General features: G+C 46.9%; 1 protein-coding gene across 4 annotated transcripts in view; it reads left to right on the top strand.

Annotated features, from left to right (window-relative positions):
- Positions 1-25,122, top strand: part of LOC137622170 (condensin-2 complex subunit G2-like) — a 413,141-nt gene that overhangs the window by 50,885 nt on the left and 337,134 nt on the right. For all 4 annotated transcript variants that reach the window (XM_068352607.1, XM_068352608.1, XM_068352605.1 and 1 more), the window contains exon 4: positions 12,733-12,847. In XM_068352607.1, coding sequence (XP_068208708.1) covers positions 12,733-12,847 — 115 coding nt within the window. The remainder of the gene's footprint in view (positions 1-12,732; positions 12,848-25,122) is intronic.

The following is a 25,122-nucleotide window of genomic DNA, read 5'->3' as shown; positions in this document are numbered from 1 at the left end:
AAAGGGAAAGATGAAGTGATGTGTGGTGAAATGTCTGGTAGAGTGTCTGGGATTGAAAGGGGAAGAGCAAGAGAAGGTGTGGCTTTATTGCTGAGTGAATGGATGACAGGAAAAGTAGTGGAATGGAAGGAGATATCATCTAGGTTAATGTGGGTAATGGTTAGGTTCGGTAGGGAATGTTGGGCTTTTGTCAGTGCTTATGGGTCAGGTTGCGAGAAAGGTAGTAGGTTGGCCAGGGCACCAGCCACCCATTGAGATACTACTGCTAGAGAGTTATGGGGTCTTTTGACTGGCCAGACAGTACTACATTGGATCCTTCTCTCTAGTTACGGTTCATTTTCCCTTTTGCCTACATACACACTCCGAATAGTCTGGCATATTCTTTACATATTCTCTTATTTACTCATACACCTGACAACACTAAGATTACCAAACAATTCTTCTTCACCCAAGGGGTTACTGCACTGTAATTGTTCCGTAGTTACTTTCCTCTTGGTAAGGGTAGAAGGGACTCTTTAGCTATGGTCAGCAGCTCATCTAGGAGAAGGACACTCCAAAATCAAACCATTGTTCTCTAGTCTTGGGTAGTGCCATAGCCTCTGTACCATGGTCTTCCACTGCCTTTGGTTCGAGTTCTCTTGCTTGAGGGTACACTCGGGCACACTATTCTATCTTATTTCTCTTCCTCTTGTTTTGTTAAAATGTTTATAGTTTTTAAAGCAGATATTTATTTCAATGTTGTCACTCTTCTTGAAAATTTTATTTTTCCTTGTTTCCTTTCCTCACTGGGCTATTTTCCCTGTTGGAGCCCCTGGGCTTATAGCATTGTGCTTTTCCAACTAGGGTTGTAGCTTAGCAATTAATAATAATAATAATAAAAAGAAGAAGAGCGGAATGAGTTCTGGAATGAATTAACTAGGTGTGTAGAAGAACTGGGTAGAAAGAATTATGTGGTTGTCATGGGTGACTTCAATGCTAGAGTGGGTGCTGGAGAGGTAGAAGGTGTCATTGGGAAGTATGGCGTACCAGGTGAAAATGAGAGTGGTGAAAGACTGGTAGATATGTGTGTTGAGCAAGAGATGGTGATATGTTCTAACATTTTCAAAAAGAAAGATAAAAACAAGTATACATGGGTAAGAGTGGGAAATGGAAGGGTGGTAGATAGGGCGTTCATGGATTATCTGTTGATAACTAAAAGAATGTTTGGAAGATTGAAAGACATGCACGCGTTTAGGTGTATGGCTAACAGTATGTCTGATCATTTTTTGGTGGAAGGAAAATTAGTTGTAGCAAAGAATGGGGGAATAGAGTAGGTGGATGTAAAACGGAGATAGTGAGGGTTGAAGAGCTAATAAAACCGGGGGTAAAAAGTAAATATCAAGAAAGGTTGAAAATGGCATATGACGAAGTGAAAGTAAGAGAAACTGGTAATTTAGAAGAGGAGTGGAAGTTAGTAAAATAAAATTTTGTTGGGATTGCAAGTGATGTGTGTGGCAAGAAGGTTGTTGGAGGCAGCATGAGGAAGGACAGTGAATGGTGGAGTGAAGGTAAAAGTGGAAGAGGAAAAGAGGGCTTTTGAAGAATGACTGCAGAGTAATAGAGTAGAGAAGTATGAAAGATATACAGAGAAAAATGTGGAAGCAAAGCGCAAGGTAAGTGAGGCAAAGAGGGCAGCTGACCTGAGGTGGGGTCAGGGATTGGGTCATTCATATGAAGAGAATAAGAAGTTGTTTTGGAAAGAAATGAAAAGAGTAAGGAAGGCTGGTTCAAGAATTGAAGTGACAGTGGAAGATGGAAATGGAAGGTTGTTACAAGGAGAGGAGGCAAGGAAAAGGTGGGCGGTGTATTTTGAAAGTTTACTGAATGTTGAGGATAATAGGGAGGCAGATATAATTGCTGTTGCAGGTGTTGAGGTGCCGGTGATGGGAGATGAGAATGAGAGAGATTACAAGAGAGGAAGTGAGGAGAGCACTAGATGAAACGAGAGTAGGAAAACCATCTGGTATGGATGGTGTGAGAGCTGATACATACGTTGAAGGAAGGGGGTGTGACTGTACTTGAATGGTTGGTGAGATTGTTTAATATGTGTTTGTTCCGTAACTGAAATACAAACCAAGCTATTTACATGGGGTAATTACTTCGGCGTAGCTGAACGACGAGCCATAAAAGTTTTAACGAGGGTTTCCTACCCCGCCGCTAGTTAGCGGGGGGTAGGGAGGGGTAGCTAGCTACCCCTCCCCCTCACACACGCCGGAGAATACTCCACTTTACTTTTGGCTCGGATAGCGATCGGAAGTCTCCGCTCCTATCCTCACTTGACGGCCATTATTGTTTTGTCTTTTAACTTACCTTTTCTTATACTTAATATAATTAAACATTATTGATGTTTATGTGTATTTTTGTGTATAGAAAATAGTAAGTTTCCTATGCTTTCAGTGTCGTGCGGTGTGTGTTGTGTACGTTTACGAGAGTGATCGCCGGCTTTGCAGGCCACTACGATCTTTTCTTGATTATGGCCTTTCACTCCTAGGCCACCATGGTTGCCTTCGTGGAGACCGGCCCTTCTCTTGAGGTCGTTCACTTCTTACTCCGTACTACGCCTACGATAGCCTCTCAGGACCGAGTTGCTATTTCGTTTTATTTGTCTCAATTATTTTTATGAATGTAATTGTGTTTTAACTTTTCAGCTCAGGGCTCACGTCCCTTCGGGGGTCGGTGATCCTTGGAACATTCAAAGTCAGTTGCATAATTATAATGTTATAATTCTGTTTTGTTAACTTTCGTTCCCCCCCTCACCTGGGCAGGCCGGGTGGGGGAGGGGGGGCGCATACCTTCTTTCGTTCTTATGTTCTTTCCCTTGGTGTTTCTCTCCGGAGTTTCACCCGGGGGAATTTCTATTAAATAATCATTCTGTTTTATTTTCCAGTTTACGATGCTGTTTCTTCGTGCCTGTTGTGTGTGCCTTCGAAGCAGAGCTGTCCTGTTTTTCCTGGGGACTCTGCTTCGCCGCCGTCTCTCAAGGCATTCATCAGGGGCGTTCCCTTCTCTTAGAAGTTCCCCCGTGACTACTGCCAGCTCTTCATTGCATCCTAGAACGATAAGGAGGTTCGCCTCCAGGGTAGTTAGGTAACTTCCCTTTTTACTTTTCCCTGGTCCTTAGGCGGTTATGCTCTTGGGGCTGAGCGGCCGCCCTTGTGACTTTCTCAAGGGGCTGAGCGGTTGCAAGGCTAGACCATGGTACTAGCGACTATGCTCTTGGGGCTGAGAGGTCGCTTCTGTAGCTACGCTCAAGGGGCTGAGCAGCTACTGGATCAGTCTGGCCCCCTATCGTTTGCGAGGGAGGCCACACTAAGGGCTCCTCCTCGGAGGATTGCTCCTTTTGTCTCTTCTACGAAGTGTCCCCTCCCGTTCGCGTGAGAGGACACTCACAGAGATTCCTCTTCGGAGGATTGTTCCTGTTGACGTCTGCTGATCTCACGGCCTTTCGGGGGCTCCATCACCAGTCTCTTCTACGAAGTGCTCACCTCTCTCGTTCGCGAGAGAGGCCACTCATAGAGACTCCTCTTCGGAGGATTGTTCCTGTTGTCAACAGCTTGCTGTTCAGTCACTAGCACTTCGGTGTTTAGTGACAGGGAAACTTCGGTTTCTTTTTTTTTTTCCCCTGAACCTTCGGGGGTCTCGGAGCTTTAGTTAACGCAGTTCCCTCGGGCTCTCGTAACTTTAGTCACTTCTACACTTCGGTGATTAGTGACGGAGAAACTTCGGTTTCTCGTTGTGTTGACCCTTCGGGGTCTTGCAACTAATTCCCTCGGGGCCTCGCTACTCTTGCTACGTTAGACCCTTAGTGTCTCGTCCCTCAGTGTACCTGTTGCCTGCTGTATCCGTTCCTGACTGCAGATGCGCCTTGGGCGCCCACGCCCCCGTTATCTAACGGGCTCCTCTCTTCGGGGCAGGAGAAACTTTCTCACACCTTGAGTAAGTACCTTAAGTGCCAGGTATCACCTGCGCGCCAACGTTCCCTTACGCGCCAGCTCTCGACTGCTGTTCCTGCTGTTCCTGAGTCTGCCTTCAGAGACACCCTGTTCCAGTATTCAGTTAGGCTGCTACCAACGTTCCCTGCGCATTTGCGCACATCGTTGGGGTTCCTGAGATAGCGCACTGGCGCTCACCAGCGTTTCAGCCTATGGTGTCTCTAAGTCTCTTCTACAAAGGACACCTCTCCCGTTCGCGGGAAAGGTACCTCACAGAGACCACTCCTCGGAGTATTTAGCAGTCCCTAAGTTGATCGTCGGCAATGAAGTGGACCTCCTGGTCCTCTTCAGGGGATGCCCTGACTTTTAGGGACACATCCCAGTTCCTGATCTACGAGTTAGCCGATCCTTCAACCATTTCCGATGATCTCCTGTTACACAGGGGCCTAGATCTTCACTCGCGCATACTCGCTGAAGACCGCCCGCGTGCGGGATTATTTCCCGCGTGCGATCTCGCGATCTTCGAGGATCGTTAGCCGACGATCTTCTGATACGCGCTAACGCGTAAGCGTTGATGATCGCCCGCGCGCGGGATGGTTTCCTGCGCGCAATCTCGCGGTCGTCTAGAATCGTTAGCCAATGATCTTCTGTTACGCGCTAACGCGTAAATGCTGTAGATCGCCCGCGCATGGGATGGTTTCCCACGCGCAATCTTCAAGGCCCTTCCACCTGGCAACGGTCGTTAGCCGGCGATCTTCGGATACAGCGCTAGGCGCGCAAGCGCTGACGATCTTAGTGCGCGTAAGCGCTGAGGATCGGTCTGTGCGCGGGATCGTTTTCCGCGCGCGACAACGAGGCCGTCCGCGCGCGGTTCTCCGCACGCGATCATCGACGGCTGTTAGCCGGCGATCTTCGGATCCGGCGCTAAGCGCGCAAGCGCCGACATTCTTCTTAGTACGCATAAGCTCCGATGGTAACCATCCCGCGTACGGCAACGAGGCCATCCACGCGCGGTTCTCCGCACTCTATCGTCGACGGCCGTTAACCGCCGATCTTCGGATTCGGCGCTAGGCGCGCGAGCGCCGACGATCTTCACAGTACACGTAAGCGCCGAAAATCGTTCCGTTCGCGGGATGGTTTCCCGCGCGCGACCATTGAGGCTCACGCAATCATCACACGGATTGTCCGCGCGTGGTTTCCCGCTCACGATTGTCGTAGATCGTCCGTGCGCGGGCACCGAGGTTTTCCCGCTCACGATCGCCGACTATCTTCTCTCGCACGCGAGCTCCGACAATCTTCGCTCCCGCGTGAGCGTCGAAGATCGCCCGTGCTCGCGCGAATCGCCGACGATCGTCTTACATAGTTGGAGATCGTACGCACGTGGGCACTATGGTTTCCCGCTCACTGTCTCCTACGGTCTTCTCTCGCGCTAGCGCCGACGATCCTCGTACTCGCGTAAGCGCCGAAAATCGTTCAGCGTTTATCTTCCGCGCGTGGGATGGTTTCCCACACGCAATCGCCGATGACGCTAGCACCGGCGATCTTTTTTCGCCGAGATTGTTTGCGCGTGGGATTGTTTCTCTCGTTATCGCCCACGATCTTTCACGCGCAAGCGCCAGCGATCTCCATACACACGGAAGCGCGGGGATCGTTCACGTGGACGCCGATACGGCCACGCTCACGCGGGTACGCGGGCATGCGGGCGCGGTTATACTGCTACGGGTGCTTTATTCACGCGCTACCCAGATCTTTGCTTTTCGGTGATCGTCAGCGTGATCGGCTCACCGTTCTCCGACGCGACCGCGCCCTGTTTACATCAGGGCTTATGGCGGTCAGGCCACCTCCGCGTTTCCCTCCCCTGCAGCGCAGAGCAGCGCCCTCTCCGGAGGGGGGGAGGTTTCCGAACAGGTCAAAGGTCTCTTCTCCCTTCATTGCAGATTCTCTACGGGCGAACCCTCATGTGTCATCTCCCCCAGAGGATCGTACGATCCTCTTCCCTCAGAGGGACTCCCTGTCAGCGCGAGGGTTGGTCGGCATCCCTGGTGGGATGCTGTCTTCACAGCGCTCAAGCAGGCGATGAACCCGTGCCTTCTGACTGGGGTCACTAATCAGTAGCAGCTTCCTCTCCCCTTGAAGGGGGTGAGAGGAATCCCTGGCCTGGTATCTCCCCCAAGGACTATCCTGTCCCTTCTCGAGTCCTTACGCAGGCGATAAGCCCTCCTCAGACTTCATCTCCCCTCCTCTGCGGATGAGCATTACCCATCCCCAGGAGGGTCGGAAGACCCGGTCCTCTCCCCCTTCACTCCATAGGGAGAATCCCCGCCTCTTCCTGAGGGTCCTATTGTGCGGAGGGGGCGAAGCCTTACATTCTTCATCTCTGGGGTCCTGTTTCCCTCCTAGGAGGGATCCTAAGGCCCTGTCTTCCGCAAGGATCCGACAGGATCCAGTTGGACCCTTGGGGTATGTCTATGAGTCTCCCCAGGAAGAGCCTCCTGAGATGGGAGACCTCGCTGCCAGTCCATCAGGAGGAGGAGCTCCAGGGGTCGGAACTTGCGTCCTGGCAGGTTCTGGCCCTCAGGAGAAACCTCAAGGGGATCCCAGATCCAGAGATTCCTCTTCGGTAAGGGAAGGATACGGTCCTGGACCGAGTCTACTCACCCAAGGACTCCCTTACGCCAGTGCAGCTTGCCCTGGTCTCAGGGAATGGAGAGCGCCAGAGACTAGGCCGAGGGCCAGCTCTCCGTGCTTGTCTCCTTCAACAGTCCCGGCTGCTATCGAGCCCCTCCCTCCTCCCTGGGTAGGGATCGGTGAGGGGACGGGCCCTCCGGGCTGAAGTCCAGTCCATATCGGAGATACGCTCCCTCCAAGAGGTGGCCAACGGGTTCCGGGGCCTCCTTAATCTTCTCCTTCCCTTCTCGACTCTGTACAGGATTGTCAAACAGTCTCCGTTCAGCATAGCGACAGCAGACGCGGTCAGCTTTGCGGTGAGACCATAAGACTTCATGTGTACACTGGTCCGGTAGGACTCGTACTTCCGGCCCCGGTTCTCCCATCTTCAAGGAAGTACATTGGAGTTTGCCTGGAAGGCGGATATACCAGGTCAAGGGCTGTGCTTCGGCCTCTCCACAGCACCTCAACAGTTCTCCGATACTTCCACTCGGATCTCTTCACGGGCTCTCAGGATCGGCATCCGGCCACTCCGTTTCCTGGGTGACTGGCCGATCCTGGCAGACTCGAAGGCATCCCTTCTTTGTCATCGGGACAAGCTCCTTGGACTTTACCAAGTTCTAAAGATCATGGTGGTCCTCGAGGAGTCCTCCCCGCAGCCCTCTCAGGGTCTGGTATACCGAGCCTGGTCTTAGGCTCCTATCTCCCGAAGCCTTCCCTTCAGTCAACAGGGTACCAAGGCAGGAAGGTCGCAGGGCCTTTCCTCACGCGAGAAGACCCTTCAACCCAAGGTTGTTACGTCTCTCCTCCCTGGCCCGTCTGGTTTCCTCAGTCGCCTCAGGATGAGTTCTCTCCAGTGGCGACTCAGGGCACGGGGGAGTCGGGGGCACGTCTCCCCAGACGCTGAGACCCCTAGGGAACAACCGGTACAGGCGGACCCATAGGCGTGGGAAGCAGACGAGGGCCTACAATAGGGAGTGGTCCTTCTCGTCTTTCCCCTAAACTTGATGCTGTCTTCGGACGCGTCAAAGGAGGGGGGGGGGCACGTTCTGATCCACGGGTCCTCAGGCCGGTGGTCAGAACCAGGAAGAACCTTCTCTAGACCTACTAGAGATGGAAACCGTGTTTCTGGCACTTCAGTAGCTCCACCTAGCCTGGCGGACTACTCTGTGGTTATGAGGATCAACAACACCACAGTGATGGTTTTCTGGCCCAGACAAGGAGGTACGTTTCAGTACAACCATCCCATCCTGTGGTAGAGATACCAGGATGGTCCGAGTCACCCTCGGTCTCCTTAGCAGCTCGCTTGATTCCAGGCAAAGGAATGGGCTCGCCGACAGTCTGAGCAGTGTGTCACGGACACCACATTCCGAGTAGTCTTTGGATCCTCAAGTAGCCTACAAGTCCTGTCTCAGTGGGGCTCCCTCTGTGGACTGGTTCGCTACAGCACTGAGCTGCAAGCTCCCGCTGTACTGCTCCCCGGTCACGGATCCTAAGGCCCTCTGGTAGGAGGCCTTCCAGCAACGGTGGGACACCAGCGATGTGTTGCCACCGTAGCTTGCTCCAACTTCCCGCCGGGAGTCTATCCAGCATCTCCTCAAAGAGAGGGATTTTCGCACAAGTGGCAAAAAGGAGGCCTGGACACCTGCGCAAGTCTTCCGCAGTAGTCTCCCAGGCGAAAGAGCAAGTTTCTGTGGCTGGTGTCGGGGAGAGGGCATCCCCCCACACGATGCCGCTTCCAGCGATAGCGGAGCCCCTAGTGGCATTGCGGGATAAATGCGCCTTTCAGTTTCGGCTGTGTAAGGCTATCCCTCAGCCTTAAGTCTTGCCTCCAGGCTCTAGGGACAAACATTTCTCCCCCGCTGGAACTCTTCCTTCGCATGGGAAGCCTTGTCCCCTCCTGCCCTCAGTTGAAGGTGAGACCACCTCCTTGGGACGTGGTTCGAGTCCTCGAGTCTCTAAAGAGACCCCCTGACGAACCACTACATAAGTCCCCAGATCACCACCTTTCTGGGTAGACAGTGTTCCTGCTAGCCTATCTTCAGCCAAGCGAGTCACATGGTCTCTCTTACGACTTTGCCCATTCAAGGGGTTAGGGGGAGGCAACATTCAGGTTCGTCCCTGAGGTTTGTTGCCGAGACTCAGAATCCGGGAGTGCCGGACCCGCTGTTCGACACCTTCCAGGGTTCGAGTCTCCGTCCTGTAGCAGATGACTCAGACCATCTCCTACCTTGCCGGTAGGGAGTCTGACCTGGCGTCTTCAAAGAACAGCTGCAGTTCATCTCCAGGCTCAAGTCTCGTTCGTGGATCCTGGGTAACGATGAGAAGGGTCTCCAGGAGTACCATCTCAGCCCGGATTCCTAGGGTGCTACACCCTGCCTTAGATCCTGACCCTTCTCCGTCGCATCGTCCTAGAGCCCATGATGTCAGGGGCTTAGATACGTCCCTGCCCTTCATGGAGCATCATTCAGTGACGCAGGTCCTTCAAGCGGGGATGTTGAAGCATCAGACCTTCTTCTCAGCACCTTACCTGCAAGACATGACCCACAGGAGGCTCGATACGTTTCTATCGGCTCTGTGGTGGCTTCACAACAGCTGGTCTAAACCTCAGGCTCCTTGATGGACAAGTAGCAGAAGGTTGAGGGCATTGTTACCTGGTGTTAGTCTGCATGAATGAAAAGATCTGTCTGGCCCTTATTCTTTTCTTCATCCTCTCCTCCCTTTGAGAAAGCAGCATCCTGGGTTCTCTGCACAGCTGGCCTCAAACCACTGCAGGTAGACCATGCTTCCTTGTGTTCCTAGTATTAGGTGTAATACTGTCATGTCCCCAGACCCTGACGAGGTGGTATTGGGAGTCCTAGCCTGGATTTCCTTCTGAGGGACTCCAGGGCAACTGCCTGGGACGAGTCACTTTTCACATTCGCACACACCTTACGTAGGCCTCGGCAGTTTCACAACCGCCAGCGAGGAGCAGGGATTCCCTATTGTCCGAGTACTTGATCGCTTGAATATGGAATCCACGGGCAAGCCAAAGCCAGTATGGCCGGGACTTACCACCCTTCCTAAGGGTTAAGTCACCCCATGTAAATAGCGTGGTTTGTATTTCAGTTACGGAACAAATGACAAATTCGTAGATAATTTGTATTTTTCCTAACTATACAAACCTTAGCTATTTACAGTTATGTGCCCGCCAGCCCTGTCCCCCAAGATAAGTCCTACCTCTAAGTAAAGTGGAGTATTCTCCGGTGTGTGTGCGGGGGAGGGGTAGCTAGATACCCCTCCCTACCCCCCGCTAACTAGCGGCGGGGTAGGAAACCCTCGTTAAAACTTTTATGGCTCGTTGTTCAGCTACGCCGAAGTAATTACCCCACGTAAATAGCTAAGGTTTGTATAGTTAGGAAAAATACAAATTGCCTACGAATTTGTCATTTTGTGTTGTCAATGGTACCAGTAGATTGGGTTTGTGCGTGTATTATATCACTATATAAGGGTAAGGGAGCTGTGCATGAATGTTGTAATTCAAGGGGTATTAGTTTGTTGTGTAGTTGGAAAAATGTATGGTAGAGTATTGATTAATAGGATTAAGGATAAAACAGAGAATGCAATCTTAGAAGTACAGGGTGTTTTTAGAAGAGGTAGGGGTTGTATAAATCAGATTTTTACAGTTAGGCAGATATGTGAGAAATATGACATTCGTAGATAATTTGTATTTTTCCTGACTATACAAACCTTAGCTATTTACATAGGGTAATTACTTTCGGCGTAGCTGAATGACGAGCCATAAGAATTTTAACGAGGGTTTACTACCCCACCGCTAGTTAGCAGGGGGTAGGGAGGGGTAGCTTGCTACCCCTCCCCCCTCACACACACAGTGAGTGCTTCACTTTGCTTAGAGGTAGGACTTATCCCGGGGGACAGGGCTGTCGGGCAATTATGTGTAAATAGCTAAGGTTTGTATAGTTAGGAAAAATACAGATTATCTACGAATTTGTCATTTGTTCCGTAACTGAAATACAAACCACGCTATTTACATAGGGTGACTCAACCCTTAGGAAGGGTGGTAAGTCCCTGCCATACTGGCTTTGGCTTGCCCGGGGGCTCCGTATTCGAGTGTTTATGTACTCTGTCAATAGGGAGTCCCTGCTCCTCGCTAGCAGTTGTGAAAACTGCTGTGGTCTACGTAAGGTGTGTGCGAAGGTGAAAAGTGACTCGTCCTAGGAAGTTGACCTGGAGTTCTTCAGATGGAAATATAGGCTAGGACAATCCCAATACCACCTCGTCAGGGTATGGGGACGTGACAGTATTACACTTAATACTAGGAACACAAGGAAGCATGGTTTACCTGCAGAGGTTTGAGGTCAGCTGTGCAGAGAACCTAGGATGCTGCTTTCTCCAAGAGAGGAGAGGATGAAGAAAAGAATAAGGGCCAGACATACCTTTTCATTCATGCAGACTAAAACCTGGTAACAATGCCCTCAACTTTCTGCTACTTGTTCATTAAGGAGCCTGAGGTTTAGACCAGCTGTTGTGCAGCCACCACAGGGCCGAATGAAAACTTATCGAGCCTCCTGTGGGTCACGTCTTGCAGGTAGTGGGCTGTGAAGGTGGTCTGACGCTTCCACACCCCAGCTTGCAGGACCTGCGTCACTGAATAATTCTTTTTGAAGGCCAGGGACGAAGCTATGCCCCTGACATCATCGCTCTAGGGCGACGTGACGGAGAAGGGTCATGATTCAAGGCTAGGTGTATCACCTTGCGAATCAAGGCTGAAATGGTATTCCTGGTGACCCTTCTCTTCGTTTTCCCAGTGCTCACGAATAGGGCTTGAACCTGGGGACGAACTGCAGCTGTTCTTTTAAGATACAACCTCAGACTCCTTACTGGACAAGGTAGGAGATGGTCTGGGTCATCTGTTACAGAACGGAGACTCGAAACCTGGAAAGAGTCGAACCGAGGGTCCGGCACTCCCGGATTCTGAGTCTTGGAAACAAACTCAGGGATAAACCTGACTATTACCTCCCCCCATCCCCTTGAATGGGCGATGTCGTATGAGAGACCATGTAGTTCGCTGACTCGCTTGGCCGAGGCCAAAGCTAGCAGGAACACCGTCTTCCAAGGTGGCGATCTGAAGCCTGGCGTAGTGGTTCGTAGGGAGGTCTCTTTAGAGACCTGAGAACTCGAACCACGTTCCAAGGAGAAGGTCTCACTTCCGACTGAGGGCAGGTAAGTTCATAGCTTCGTATGAGAAGAGAAAGTTCCAGCAAGGAAGAAATGTCCACTCCTTTGAGCCTAAGGCAAGACTTAAGGCTGAGCGATAGCCTTTCACTGCTGAGACTGAAAGGCGCATTTCCTCCCGCAAATACACGAGGAACTCCGCTATTGTTGGAATAGGGGCATCGAGTGGAGAGATAACCCTTCCACGACACCAACCACAGAAAACTCGCCACTTCGCCTGGTGAACGTCAAGGATGCAAAAGTCAAGACCAAGCCAAATCAGTGCATAAGTAACATTTTGTATATAACGTCAACAATACAAGCATCCCGTGAGAAACAGTTGACCTCTTGGTCTCTGCACGGAAACAGATGGCTTCCGGTAGTAATCTCATGTAATCATATTTGTAATAAATGCTGAGATAACTCATACGACGTTATCACCAAAACTTATATTTTTGTCAGTTCTATTTTCAATTGTCATACGGAATGGTCATCCGACCAAACCATCCATACTCCTGTGATGGCGCTACTAATAAACTGTTTTAAAATTAAATTAACTAGACTTATTCAGAAGAAGTAACCTGTAAGTCCAAAAAATCTATATCACATTGAAGAGACATGAGATAGAACACTAATGTGTGTTTATAACAGTACCACACCAACATATGCAGTACAGTGAGATGAATTTTGTATATTCAGTAGTGTACAGTAGTATAAATTTTGTGTGCAGTACAGTATGGAAAGTGGATGTTGTTTCAAATGATATATTTTTTTTTTTTAATTTTTCCCTTGCTTCCTAAAATTAGACCTAGAAATATTATAAATAGAAAGAGATACAATATGTTAAAATTGTGTTAATTTGATATACCCATCCTTTTAGATTGAACCATACAACGAACCGATCTTGTTGGCGGTTGTGCGTTTTGCATCCATACATATCGGTACTATTAGAGGATTTGGCACTTTTATTCCGGAAAAACTTATAGAGCTTGCTGGTGAGTACAAAGTTTTACATCTGTTTTAAAAACTATAATCATATCCATTTTGTAATTTACTCATATTGAATATGATACGTGCTCTCTATATATTTATAGTTAGATTTTTGCTCAGGATTTGTTCCTGTGCATATACAAACCTTTCGTATTTTAGAATAGGACATTTCTTCAGTGGAGCTGTAACGGCTGTTGAAAATTGTTAATAAGGTAGTTAATGACAGGTGGTGAGGCTGGGCAAGTAGCTGCACATAACTTACCTGTCAAAGACACTTCACTTATGTTTTTGGCCTTAATGAATGCAGTTTTACTGTTGCGTCCTACCCAAAGCTGTTAATCTTTTTCTGAACATTTTTCAATATTAATCTTACCCGATGATCATGTAGCTGTCAACTCTGTTGCCCGACAGAAATCTACGGTCGGGATACGCCAGCGATCGCTATACAGGTGGGGGTGTACACAACAGCGCCATCTGTGAGCAGGTACTCAAGTACTTCTTGTCAACAAGAACTCAATTTTTCCTCTGTCGTGCCACCGGCTAGACCTACTTGGATACGCTGTTGATTCTGGAGTTATTGTTCACGATTTGGTGATGTATTTGCTCTAGAGTTTAGCCTTCGCTATTCAGGAAGCTTTATCATTAGCTTAGCAAGCTTTTGGAATTAATTTGATTTAATTATGGTGACGAAGAGAGTATGGACTCTCTTTCACTTTTAAATGGCCGACCCTTCCCTTAGACGGAAGTGTTGGTGTCGAAGAGAGTATAGACTCTCTTTCACTTTTTATGACCCACCCTTCCCTTAGACGGAAGTGTGTTTAGGTTTTTGGTAATTTTGCTTAACAAAGTTATAGATTTATTTTATATCTCTCCGCCATTTATAGGCCTCTTCGATTAACTTTCCATTTATTATAAACTTATAAAAATTAATTTTTATGTTTGTTTATATGCGACCTTTCCTAATAGTAGGCGGTCCTTACTTGGAACCGAAGTTAATTAACATTGAGCCCGTCATATCGTTTTTCCTGTTAAGAATTTATGCTATTTTAATTTTAATGTTTTTGAAAGAATTTCTTTGATAGTCTCGTACTGTTTTCAAAGTTGAACTAACGTTTTGTTTAGTCTCCGCAGTTGTTGACGTTCAGAACGTTCAACTTGCGCTCTATCGTTACGATAGAGAGAGAGTATTTCACGGTTTCACGTTGCAGTAAGAGTAAACCGATTCTAGCGTTTCGTTCATTCTTTCTTAGCTTAAATGGTTTTAATTCTAATAAAGGAACTTTTTATTTGGGAAACCTTTCAGTTTTTTCCTTTAACAAATATGTTTTAACGATATATATAATTGGGCTCATCTCTCAGGTTCTAAGTAGAGAGAGAGAGAGAGAGAGAGAGAGATAGAGACGGAGGGAGAGAGAGGAGGATAAACGTTTCGTTCAAGCGGGTAACGTTGTTCTCGTTTTTGCTCTTCTCCCTAGTCGCTATAGGGGAAGAAGGTAAAACGTTTCTAGAGTTTTATTCTTGTTCCCAGGCTTTATGCGGTGAGAGATTTTAAACGTAGTTTATTTTATCTAGTGTTTAGTCTCTTTTCCAGCCACTGAATTCTTTATCTTTTATTATGTTTTTCTGTTACATTGTAATACTGTTTTCGCAATTACTACCTTTTAATGAAGGATAGGATTGCGTGTTTCAGGTACAAACCACTTAAAGTTTCGAGTTCAGTGAAATAAGTGCAAACAGAAAATCAAAAGTGATAAAGTGATATGCGCAAAGTGTTACAGTGTTGCGTTCGAGGGTTCGTCTGTTCGTGCCAGTTGTTCACCTAGTCCGATACCTCTTACAAGCTCCCAAGCCCAGGGGAGAAGTAATGTCGAAGGACTTATGGGTTCCACAGGCCTTGATCGACGAACAGACGTTTCCCTCCGTGGTTTCGGGTGTATCTACACACGTTGCCGACGTGATCACCCCACCCACACAAAGACGAGAGAGCCCATTTATTCCTCGTCTGCGGAAGAGGTTTCTCGCAGAAACCATGGACCAAATCATGCAGCTTTTAAGTGCAAGTCGGTCCCTTCCGCGCAAGTCCAACGGCCTAGGTGTAGCCACTGGGTCAGTTTGGACTCGCTGCAGTACGACAACTGCACACCTCCCAAGAGAGGCAAGGTGGTACCGCAACAGGCAGTAACTCCGTCTGTTGCCGCACCAGCTGTTTTAGACCCTCAGTCACAACGGACAGTAGCTCCGTTTGTTGTTGTCTTTCATAGACCCTAGTGGTCCATGCTGCAGACTATACAGTCTCAGCTTGCTCCTTCATGCAGGAGTATCATGCTGGAAGGTTGACAATGCACCTGTTAACCTACAACCCGCCGAGGTTGTGCGCTCAGCAGATACTGCGGCTGCCTGCTCCCACCCTCCACCTGTGAGAGCTCCACCACCGATGCGCAGTCCACCCTGCCAGACGCATGTTCTTGCTGCACCATCTGCTAACATGCGTGAGCTACCGCATCAGCAGTGGGAAGGTTCTGTAGAGCTGCCGGGTTCCAGCACTATGCGGCATTCTCCGCTGCCCATGCAGCATGCTCTGCATACCTTACAGCATGCTCCGCATACCATGCAGCATGAGCCGCATACCTTACAGCATGCTCCACATACCATACCTCATGCTCCTCAACCCACCGCAGCCCCTCCCACGCACCAGCACTCTGCTTTTGTTGTTGCCAGCTCCCACACTCCGACTGCGGAGAAGGTTGACGATGCACCCGTGGGCCTACACCTCCCACGGTTGTGCGCCCGGCATGGCTTCCTGCTCTCACACTCTTGTTGTGAGAGCTCCTCCACCCATGCACAGTCAACCCTGCCAGATGTATGATGACTCCCACACACAGAGCACTCCGTTGCCGTGCGTGAGCTACCACAAGCTGCCGTGTTTTGACACGGTGTGTCAGCCTCCGCAACACACTGTGGTTACCGCCACTCGCCAGCAGCAAACTAGTCAGTCAGGAGTTGAGGCTTCCCCACACAACTTTGGTTGTTGCCAACTCACAAACTGTCATACAGTTACATGACGTTGCCTTCTGGTCTGCTACTTATACACCAGTGCTGTATGTCCTCACGCTCCTGTTGTGGTTGACAGTTCAGTTTTTGACAGTTCACAGACTGTCAAGCAGTTTCATAACGTTGCCTTCTGGTCTGCTGCTTTTGCACCAGTGAAACCCTCACTGAGAGAACCTAGCTTTTCTCGGATATGGTTCCTGTAGATGAGAAAGTGCTGTTCTCCCTCCTTCTGATATTCCCTTGAGGACTCTGTCATTTGGAGAGGAGCCTTAAGCTGCTTAGCCTCCTATGGACTTTTATTTAAGCATAACATGCTTCCAGGGAGGGTAAATGGTTCCGCTTCAGTCGCTAACCCCGTCTGTTGCCACACCTGCTCCCATAGACCTTGGGCTTTGTTGCAAGACATGCAGTCCAAGCTTAGTCCTTGATAGAGGATTTTTTACGGAGAAGACCCTTCTTGCCAACGACCTTCCTACCGGTTGGTTGTACGCCCTGTTGACGCTGAGGTATCCTACTCACGTCCGCCAGTTGAGATGGTTCCTCCACCGGTGCGACCCAGTGTGGGTTGCCAGTCGCACGTTGATGTTATGCTTCTCTCGGAGGTGGTTGTGGACGTTCAGTGTGTCACTGGGAAGACGTTCAACAACCAGCAGAGGTGACTTGTTGTGACGCAGTGCGGCAACCTCAGCAACCCGATAAGGGGTTGTCTGTACTACCCAGACAGTCTAGACAGTTTCGGGTTGTCGCTGTACTTCCTCGCTTCCCCATGGTTGACAGTTCACAGACTGTGCAGCAGTACCATGATCTTGTGTCCGGCTCCGTCACGCATCCACCAGTGCGACCGGATTCAGCGAGTCAGACGTTGCCCACTCCGTTGCCGTTTCCTCATCAGTTTCGGATGAGGAACCCTCTGATGAGGACATGGCTGAACAAGAAGATCAATCCCCAGCCCTGCTATCCATCCAGAAGATGCTGAAGAAGGAATACGGCCCTGTCGGGCTGTGGATGAGTCTGGTTAGGACACTGTCATCCGTGGTGCATTTGGTGTCACTTGGAAGACTACACCTCCGTCCTCTTCGGTTTCATCTAGCTCTTCACTGGAAAAGGACAAGACGCTAGAAGCGGTCTCGATCCCGGTTTCCGGAAGATAAGTCTGGTCTAACCTGAGGAAAGGACTTTATCAACCTTTTATAGGGTCTTCCCCTGACTGTTCAGACTCCCAACCACGTTCTCTTCTCAGACGCATCGGACGTAGGCTGGGGTGCGACCTTAGGCGGTAGGGAATGCTCGGGATTATGGAACTCGCGTCAAAGGACAATGCATTTTAACTGCAAGAAGCTTCTGGCAGTAAGTCTGACCTGGAAAAGCTTCAGGTCTCTCCTTCAAGACAAAGTAATGGAGGTCAACACGGACAACTCCCTGCTTTGATGTTCATCTCCTAGCAAGGAGGGACCTACTCTCTGACATGGTGCGAGTTCGCTAGTGACCTCCTCTCCTGTTCAACAGGTCTAGACTTTTCACTAGTAACAAATTTCTTCCAAGGCAACTTGAATGTCTTAGCAGTTTGTCTCAGTAGGAAGGGACAATAATTCCAACATATTGGACCCTCCACAGAGATGTATGCAAGAGACTTTGGGTCACCTGGGGCCATCCAACCATAGATCTCTTCGCAACCTCGATGTCCAAGAGGCTCTCAACAGACCCAGCAGTGGTTCTTTTAGATGCCTTTCTACTAGATTAGTCTCATCTAGATCTATATGCATTCCCTCCGTTCTAGTTTGTCAACAAGGTACTGCAGAAGTTCGCCTCTCACGTTGGGACAAAGTTGACACTAGTTGCTTCCCTCTGGCCCGCGAGAGAATAACTTACCGAGGTACTTCGATGGCTAGTAGACGTTCCCAGAACTCTTCCCCTAAGGGTGGACCTGCTACGTCTGCCACGCGTAAGAAGGTACTCCAAGGCCTCCACGCTCTTCGTCTCACTGCCTTCAGAGTATCGAAAGACTCTCGAGAACTAGAGGTTTTTCGAAGGAGGCAACCAGAGCGATTGTTAGAGCAAGGAGAACATCCACCCTTAGAGTCTACCAATCGAAGTGGGGAATCTTCCTAAACTGGTGCAAGTCAGTATCCGTATCCTCGACCAGTACCTCTGTAACTCAAATAGCTGACTTCCTCTTATATCTGAGAAAAGAGCGATCTCTTTCAGCTCCCACTTTCAAGGGTTACAGAAGCATGTTGGCATCAGTTTTCCGTCACAGAGGCTTAGATCTTTTTAACAATAAAGATCTACAGGACCTCCTTAAGTCTTTTGAGACCACGAAGGAGCGTCGTTTGGTTACACCTGGTTGGAATTTAGACGTGGTTCTAAGATTCCTTATGTTAGACAGGTTCGAACCACTTCAATCAGCCTCCCTGAAAGATCTCACCTTTAAGACTCTTTTCCTGATATGCTTTACCAGGTAAAAGAGTCAGTGAGATTCATGCCTTCAGCAAGAACATCGGATTTTCATCCGAAACGGCTACATGTTCTACATCTTGGTTTTCTAGCCAAACACGAGCTGCCTTCTCGGCCTTGACCAATATCGTTCGTTATTCCAAACTTATCGATATGGTTGGAAAGGAACTAGAAAGAGTATTATGTCCTGTAGAGCTCTTAAGTTCTATTTTTAAAACCTTTATGAGGCCCGTCTGAAGCTTTATGGTGTTCAGTTAAGAATTCATCTTTGCCTATGTCAGAGAATTCTTTATCCTATTATTTTCAGACTGTTAATACGAGAAGCTCATTCCCTTCTGAATGAGGAAGACCAAGCTTGGCTGAAGGTAAGGACACACGAAGTTAGAGCTATCACAACTTCCGTGACCTTTTAATAAAATAGATCTCTGCGAAATATTTTCGACGCAACCTTTTGGAAAAGCTAATCAGTGTTCGCGTCTTTTATCTTAAGAATGTCCAGTCTCTTTACGAGAACTGCTACACTCTGGGACCATTCGTAGCAACGAGTGCAGTAGTGGTGGGGGCTCCACCACTACAATTCCCTAATTCCAGAACCTTTTTAATCTTTCTCTTGAAATATTTCTGGGTTGTCCGGAAGGCTAAGAAGCCTTCCGCATCCTGGTTGATTTGGCGGGTGGTCAAATTCTTTCTTGAGAAGCGCCTAGATTAGAGGTTGTGATGAGGTCCTTTAGTATGGGTTGCAGCCCTTAATACTTCAGCACCTAGGAGTCGCTCAGCATCCTAAGAGGATCGCTAGGCTCAGTAAGGAAGACGTACTTAAAAAGGCAGAGTAATGGTTCAAGTCGACTTCCTTACCAGGTACTTATTTATTTTATGTTTGTTATTTTGAATAACGGCTAAAATAAGATACGGGATACTTAGCTTCTTTGTTAACATGTATGCTGGTCTCCACCCACCACCCTGGGTGTGAATCAGCTACATGATCATCGGGTAAGATTAATATTGAAAAATGTTATTTTCATTAGTAAAATAAATTTTTGAATATACTTACCCGATGATCATGAATTTAAGGACCCGCCCTTCCTCCCCATAGAGAACCAGTGGACCGAGGAGAAAATTGAGTTCTTGTTGACAAAAAGTACTTGAGTACCTGCTCACAGATGGCGCTGTTGTGTACACCCCCACCTGTATAGCGATCGCTGGCGTATCCCGACCGTAGATTTCTGTCGGGCAACAGAGTTGACAGCTACATGATCATCGGGTAAGTATATTCAAAAATTTATTTTACTAATGAAAATAACATTTTTAATTTTGAATTATTGATACTGTATTTGCTTTTGCTAATATTGAAATGAAGCAGGAATGCTATGGTAGTTTGGACAATGCATATGTTTATTGTTAAACTGGCAATAGATGTACTCACTCTGCATCTTAGGGACATGATTGATAGCAATTATTCCCATTTATTAATTAAAGTATAGATCCTAACACCTCTTTAAGGTACACATTCTTTGAGAAGTATAAAGGCTAAGCTTTCTCGGCTTCATTCTTTGCAACACCCATGTCAATGCCAGAGGGGCTTTATAGCACTTTCCACTCCTTGTTGAGTTTTCAATTTGCTGAAGCTATACTCCCCTGGTTTGGTCCCAAGGACTATGGATCAGAGCAAGAAGACCACTGACCTCCATCAGGGAAGTTTTTGCAGACTGCTGGTGACAAGAGATACAACAAAGACTTGGCCTAACTTACTTATTGCAGGTGTGTGCTCGATGTCTTTAGAGGGAGCTGGTAGCTAAGGCTACCTCCCCCCCACTGTGCTCAGTGACATTGAACCCAATGATTGCAGGTGTGGTGCCAGTCACCCTGGTATTAATAACCCCAGTGGTGAATCCCACAGTGTACCTGAAGTCCAAGCGAAGGCTTTGGTCCTGTGGGTATGGTTGTGCCCTTGACAAGAAGGTAAGATGACTTTTCTTGGTGGTTGTACAGTATTACTAAAACCTAAAGTTGGCCATAAGAAACTGTGGGGGCCGGTAAACCTTTGCCTTTAGCCTCGGTACCCGTCAGCCTTGTGCAGATTGCTTCAGTGCCACTCAACCCGGTGCCTTTGATGCTGGTACACGTGGCTCCCTCCTTCTGAGTGACTCCCCCACCCCCTGTGTCTGTATCACAAGTCTCGGTGATTGCGCCTGCTGCTTCCCTTGTGTCAGTGTTCCGCAGTGTTATGGTTCCTCTGAATAACCAGTGGGGTTTCTCCCCTTGGTAGAGACTTCTCTGTTTGTAGAACCTTAGGTGAAGGTAAGAGAAGAAACAAGTTTTTCTTTTAATAAGTAGAAAGCAAAGTCTAAGAGGTCCAGAAAGGTTGGTTGGTTGTCATAAAAATAAAAAATATCACTATTGACTACCCCCTGTGCCACTGGCTCTTGGTAGCCAGGGGGAGGAGACAGAAGTGCATGGCCCCATGCCGGTCCTCATGCACTTTTTGGTATTTTGTTGGAAGAATTTTGGTGTCCTTTTTCACCTTTCCTACCAGGATGATGGACTTCTGCTCGCTTCTCTGAACTTGGTATTATTGTATCCCATGTTGAAAAGATGGCACCTTTCGAGGTCATCATTGCAGCTGACAGCCACGGGCCTGTTATTGACTAGCTCTTATGCTTCTTAACTTCCCCTTGGGGGATGAAGCATTTGTACTGTTACTTGCTTGATCTGACATCGATGCTGGTGAGCTAAATATCTGCTCTCCATTCTTATGAGACTCGATCTGTAAGTAGTAATTCTCCCCATCCCTCCTTTATAAGGGGAAAATGATGTGATGAAAACCTTTCCATTGACCATATTGTGGCACGTATTTAGTTCCAGAATGCTCCCTCCCTTTTGAGAGAGAAAAATTCCATCAAGTATCCATTACATAACTAAATACTACCCAGGCCCTATATCAGCCTATTCATCCTAATGATGGGCTGATAGGAGATTGCTAGAGTCATCTCTCTTGCTCCCATAGAGGAAAAGGGACACTGGCATGTACCAGGGAAGAAAAATATGTTTGATTTCTTGGTGACATCCTACATATCAATAAACAAGTTTCCTTATTTCAAAGGACAAAAGGCCTGTACTGTATACTCCTAGGAACAAGTAATGATTTTTAAAAGTAATTTGAATTTTTCCTTTGAATACAAATGGTAGGCCTTTAAGGTTAAACTTCCCATCTCAACCATCCCTCTATGTTCTGAGCTAAAGGTAAGAAATTAAGTGTCTTAAACAGGAAAGTAGATTGGGCTACTCACCCATACTCGCTAAATTTTGGTAATGATTTTAACACCCATTTGAGCTTTGCTGAAGATGTTCCAATGACCATTCAAGCTTTGCTGAAGACATTCTCTATTATAAATGGCTCACATTTGTAGATCTAGGAAAAATACAATTGTTCCAACACTAACTACAAACCCTTTTGCCATTTAAGTGGAATAATACTTTTGGTGAAGCTGAAAGACTAGCCATAAGACTTCTAGCAGGTTATAACTATCCCACTGCTAGACTGCTAGTTAGGGGGATTGGTGGTACGGCTACCCCACTCACACATACCTGTTTTGTCTCATCACTTTTTTACTTTGGCCCAAAGAGAGTAGACGTTCGTCTCTCTCTCCGCTCAACTGGCCTTTGATTAATTTTCGTGTGTTCTTGTATATATATTTTATACACTTATGTTTTTTATACAGTATATATTTAAAAATATGTGTAATTTACAAGCAGATAGTCGCCGATTTACGACATGTGCGACTTAAGAAAGTTCGACTTTACGACGGCTTTTTTCAATGTGATGACGTCATAAGTATGTCTGAAATAGTACACTAATAGGAAGTATTTTAAACATCTTGACTTACCCAGTAGTTATATATATAGCTTACGTCCCTGACGTCACGGCAGAAATTTCAAAACTCGCAGCAATCGCCGATTGAGTAGCCAGGTGTACCACCAGTGCGCCCTCTAGCCAGGTACCTGGAACCATTCCAGTGATTCCTCAGATCTTCCCTGCTGCCGCACCGGCGACATCGTTGGATATTTAACTCCTCGTTATCCTGAATTATTTTAGTTATCTTGGTGATGTACAATTTGGTTTTGGCTTTCGCTCATTTGGATTTGCTTTTGGATTTTCTTGAACCTCTATTGAATTTTGTTATTTAAAAAATAAGACTTACCCGGTAGTTATATATATAGCTTACGTCCCTGTCGTCACGGCAGAAAATTCGAATCTCGCGCCAATCGCCGATTGGATAGCCAGGTGTACCACACCTGCACCCTAGCGAGGTACCTAGGAACCATTCCAGGAACCCTCATATATTCCCTGCCGCGCTAGCGGCAAGATGTTGGATTTTTCACTCGCTATAACCTGTACAGTATATTACAGTTATCTTGGTGATGTACAATTTATTTTTAGCCTTTGCTGGTTGGATTTTATTTTTACTGAGTGCTTTAACTACGTTTGTATCTTAACAGAGGTAGGAATGAGAGTTTTTCCCCCTACTGTGAAGCTTACGAACCTACTCTTTAACATGATGGTCGTTTCACCATCTCTATGACGTCACAATCGTGTGACGTAAGCAACGTAATACTACGTAATATGTTGCATAATTCTTTTCTTTGCTTTTTCTTGTAAAGAATGAAAAAGAAATCTAACTTATAAGTTTTTAACTTTTAATATAAAAAGATTATATTCATTTTTAAGAAATTTTTGTGTTTTTAGTATTCATTCTTTAAATCATTGATACTATTTTCAAAGATTAAATAGAACTAGCGTATTGTTAATTTTCGCTGTGTAGTTCTCATGAAAATACGATGCAGTCCCAACAATTCTTGATATCGTTTATTTTCTTTCGATGTTGGGATTCTAGTATTATTTGTATATTCACGTATGTTCCGATTGTAAAGTGTAGCAATCCACTATTTTTGGAAAGCCTTAAGATTTAAGGGTTCTTTACACATATATATACGTTATTGCGATATCTGTTAATTTTAATAATAACAAATCACTATTTTTGGGAACCTTTAAGAATTAAGGGTTGTTTACATTTATATATGTTATTCCTATATCTGTTCATTTGAATCATATAACATGTAACTTTCCCGGTAGTTATATATAACTACCAGGTGAGTATGTATAAATTTATCTTTACCGGTAGTTATATGTAACTACCGGGTGTGTTCAAACATTTATTTACAATGAAAATATCAGGGTAATATTTAAAAAAAAATATTTCGTTATATTTTTATATAGCAACATCTAGAAATGATTTTGCATTCTCATTCAAGCCCTTGGCAGTAGAAAAAGATCTATCACAACGGGCAGGACTAATTATAGTCTTTTGTGTAAGAGTTAAAAGTGCAAGTTTCAGTGCTAAATTAGTGCAGTGAATTTATTCAGCACAGTGGACGTTTTTTCCTAGCCTTAGACCTCTTCCAAGCTCCCCAACCTCTGGGAGAAGGAATGTAGATCGGCCAAAGGAAACGAGAGGCGTTAGCTCACGAGCAGACGTCCTCTCGAGCGTTCCTGTTGACGTTCCCAAGAATGCTCGCCCTTGCCATGGGAAAGCAAAGAGCGTTGGACGTTAAGCTACTAACATTGCTGTTAGAGTCTTGCATTGCATCACATATGCTAATAATAGCAATACTATAATGCTTACGAACCAACATAGACACTGTTTTTGTTTCAGAGCGCCAGTCGGCCATGAGAACCCTCTGATGAACTGAACGCGCCCAGTGACGTAATGAAGATCATTTTACACTCGGTGCTAAGTCTTTCAGGACGCTCGGCGCCACGTCTTTTAGGACGCTCGGCGCCACGTCTTTCAGGACGATTGGCGCCACGTCTTTCAGGACGATCGGCGCCTCGTCTTTCAGAACGCTCGGCGCCACGTCTTTCAGGACGCTCGGCGCCACGTCTTTCAGGACGATCGGCGCCTCGTATTTCAGGACGCTCGGCGCCACGTCTTACAAGATCTTTGTCAGTAGAAGACATTGGTGATCACTTTTCTCCTGTTGAATTTGAGATTCTCAGAAGGAGAAGGTCCTTATTCCTTTCGTCATTCAGTTGATTTAGAAATTCTTGAAAGTTTTTATGATTAGTTTCCAAATTATTTTATGGCCGTTGCTCCACGTTCGCCACCCTCTGAATTTACACGTGGTCATCAATGAAGCTTTAAGGATGATGGAAGACTGTTTAGAGTCTCAGAAGGACTAAGGAAAGGTAGCTTTCTTTTTTCCTCTGAATAACCTGGCCTCTAGATCTTGTATCTGGGGTACAAGATTATTTTTATTATTATCTCTCAAGCTACAACCCTAGTTGGAAAAGTAAGAAGCTTTAAGCCCAAGGGCTCCAATAGGGGAAAAATAGCCCAGTGAGGAAAGGAAATAAGGAGATAAATAAATGATGAGAATAATTTAACAATAAATCATTCTTAAAACAATAACAACATCATAACAACGTCTAAAACAGATATGTCATATAGGGTGGAGGTCTAGCCACGTTATGGTCGAGGACCTTGTGGCAGCCCCACAGAGACTGTTACAGCCCCCTGGGTGGATTGCTGAGTCTCTCAAGGAATGCAGGTAAATGAGACATATAAACCTATGAAGACAGCTTCTTTATCTGGTATTCCAGGATAGCAAGGGTGGAGGTCTAACCATGTTAAGGTCGAGGACCTTGTGGCAGCCCCACAGAGATTTTTACAGCCCCCTGGGTGGATCCCTGAATCTCTTAAGGGATCCAGACAATGGG

This window comes from Palaemon carinicauda, chromosome 29, assembly GCF_036898095.1.
Source record: "Palaemon carinicauda isolate YSFRI2023 chromosome 29, ASM3689809v2, whole genome shotgun sequence".
NCBI lineage: Eukaryota > Metazoa > Arthropoda > Malacostraca > Decapoda > Palaemonidae > Palaemon > Palaemon carinicauda.
This window is presented reverse-complemented; position numbering and strand designations above follow the sequence as displayed.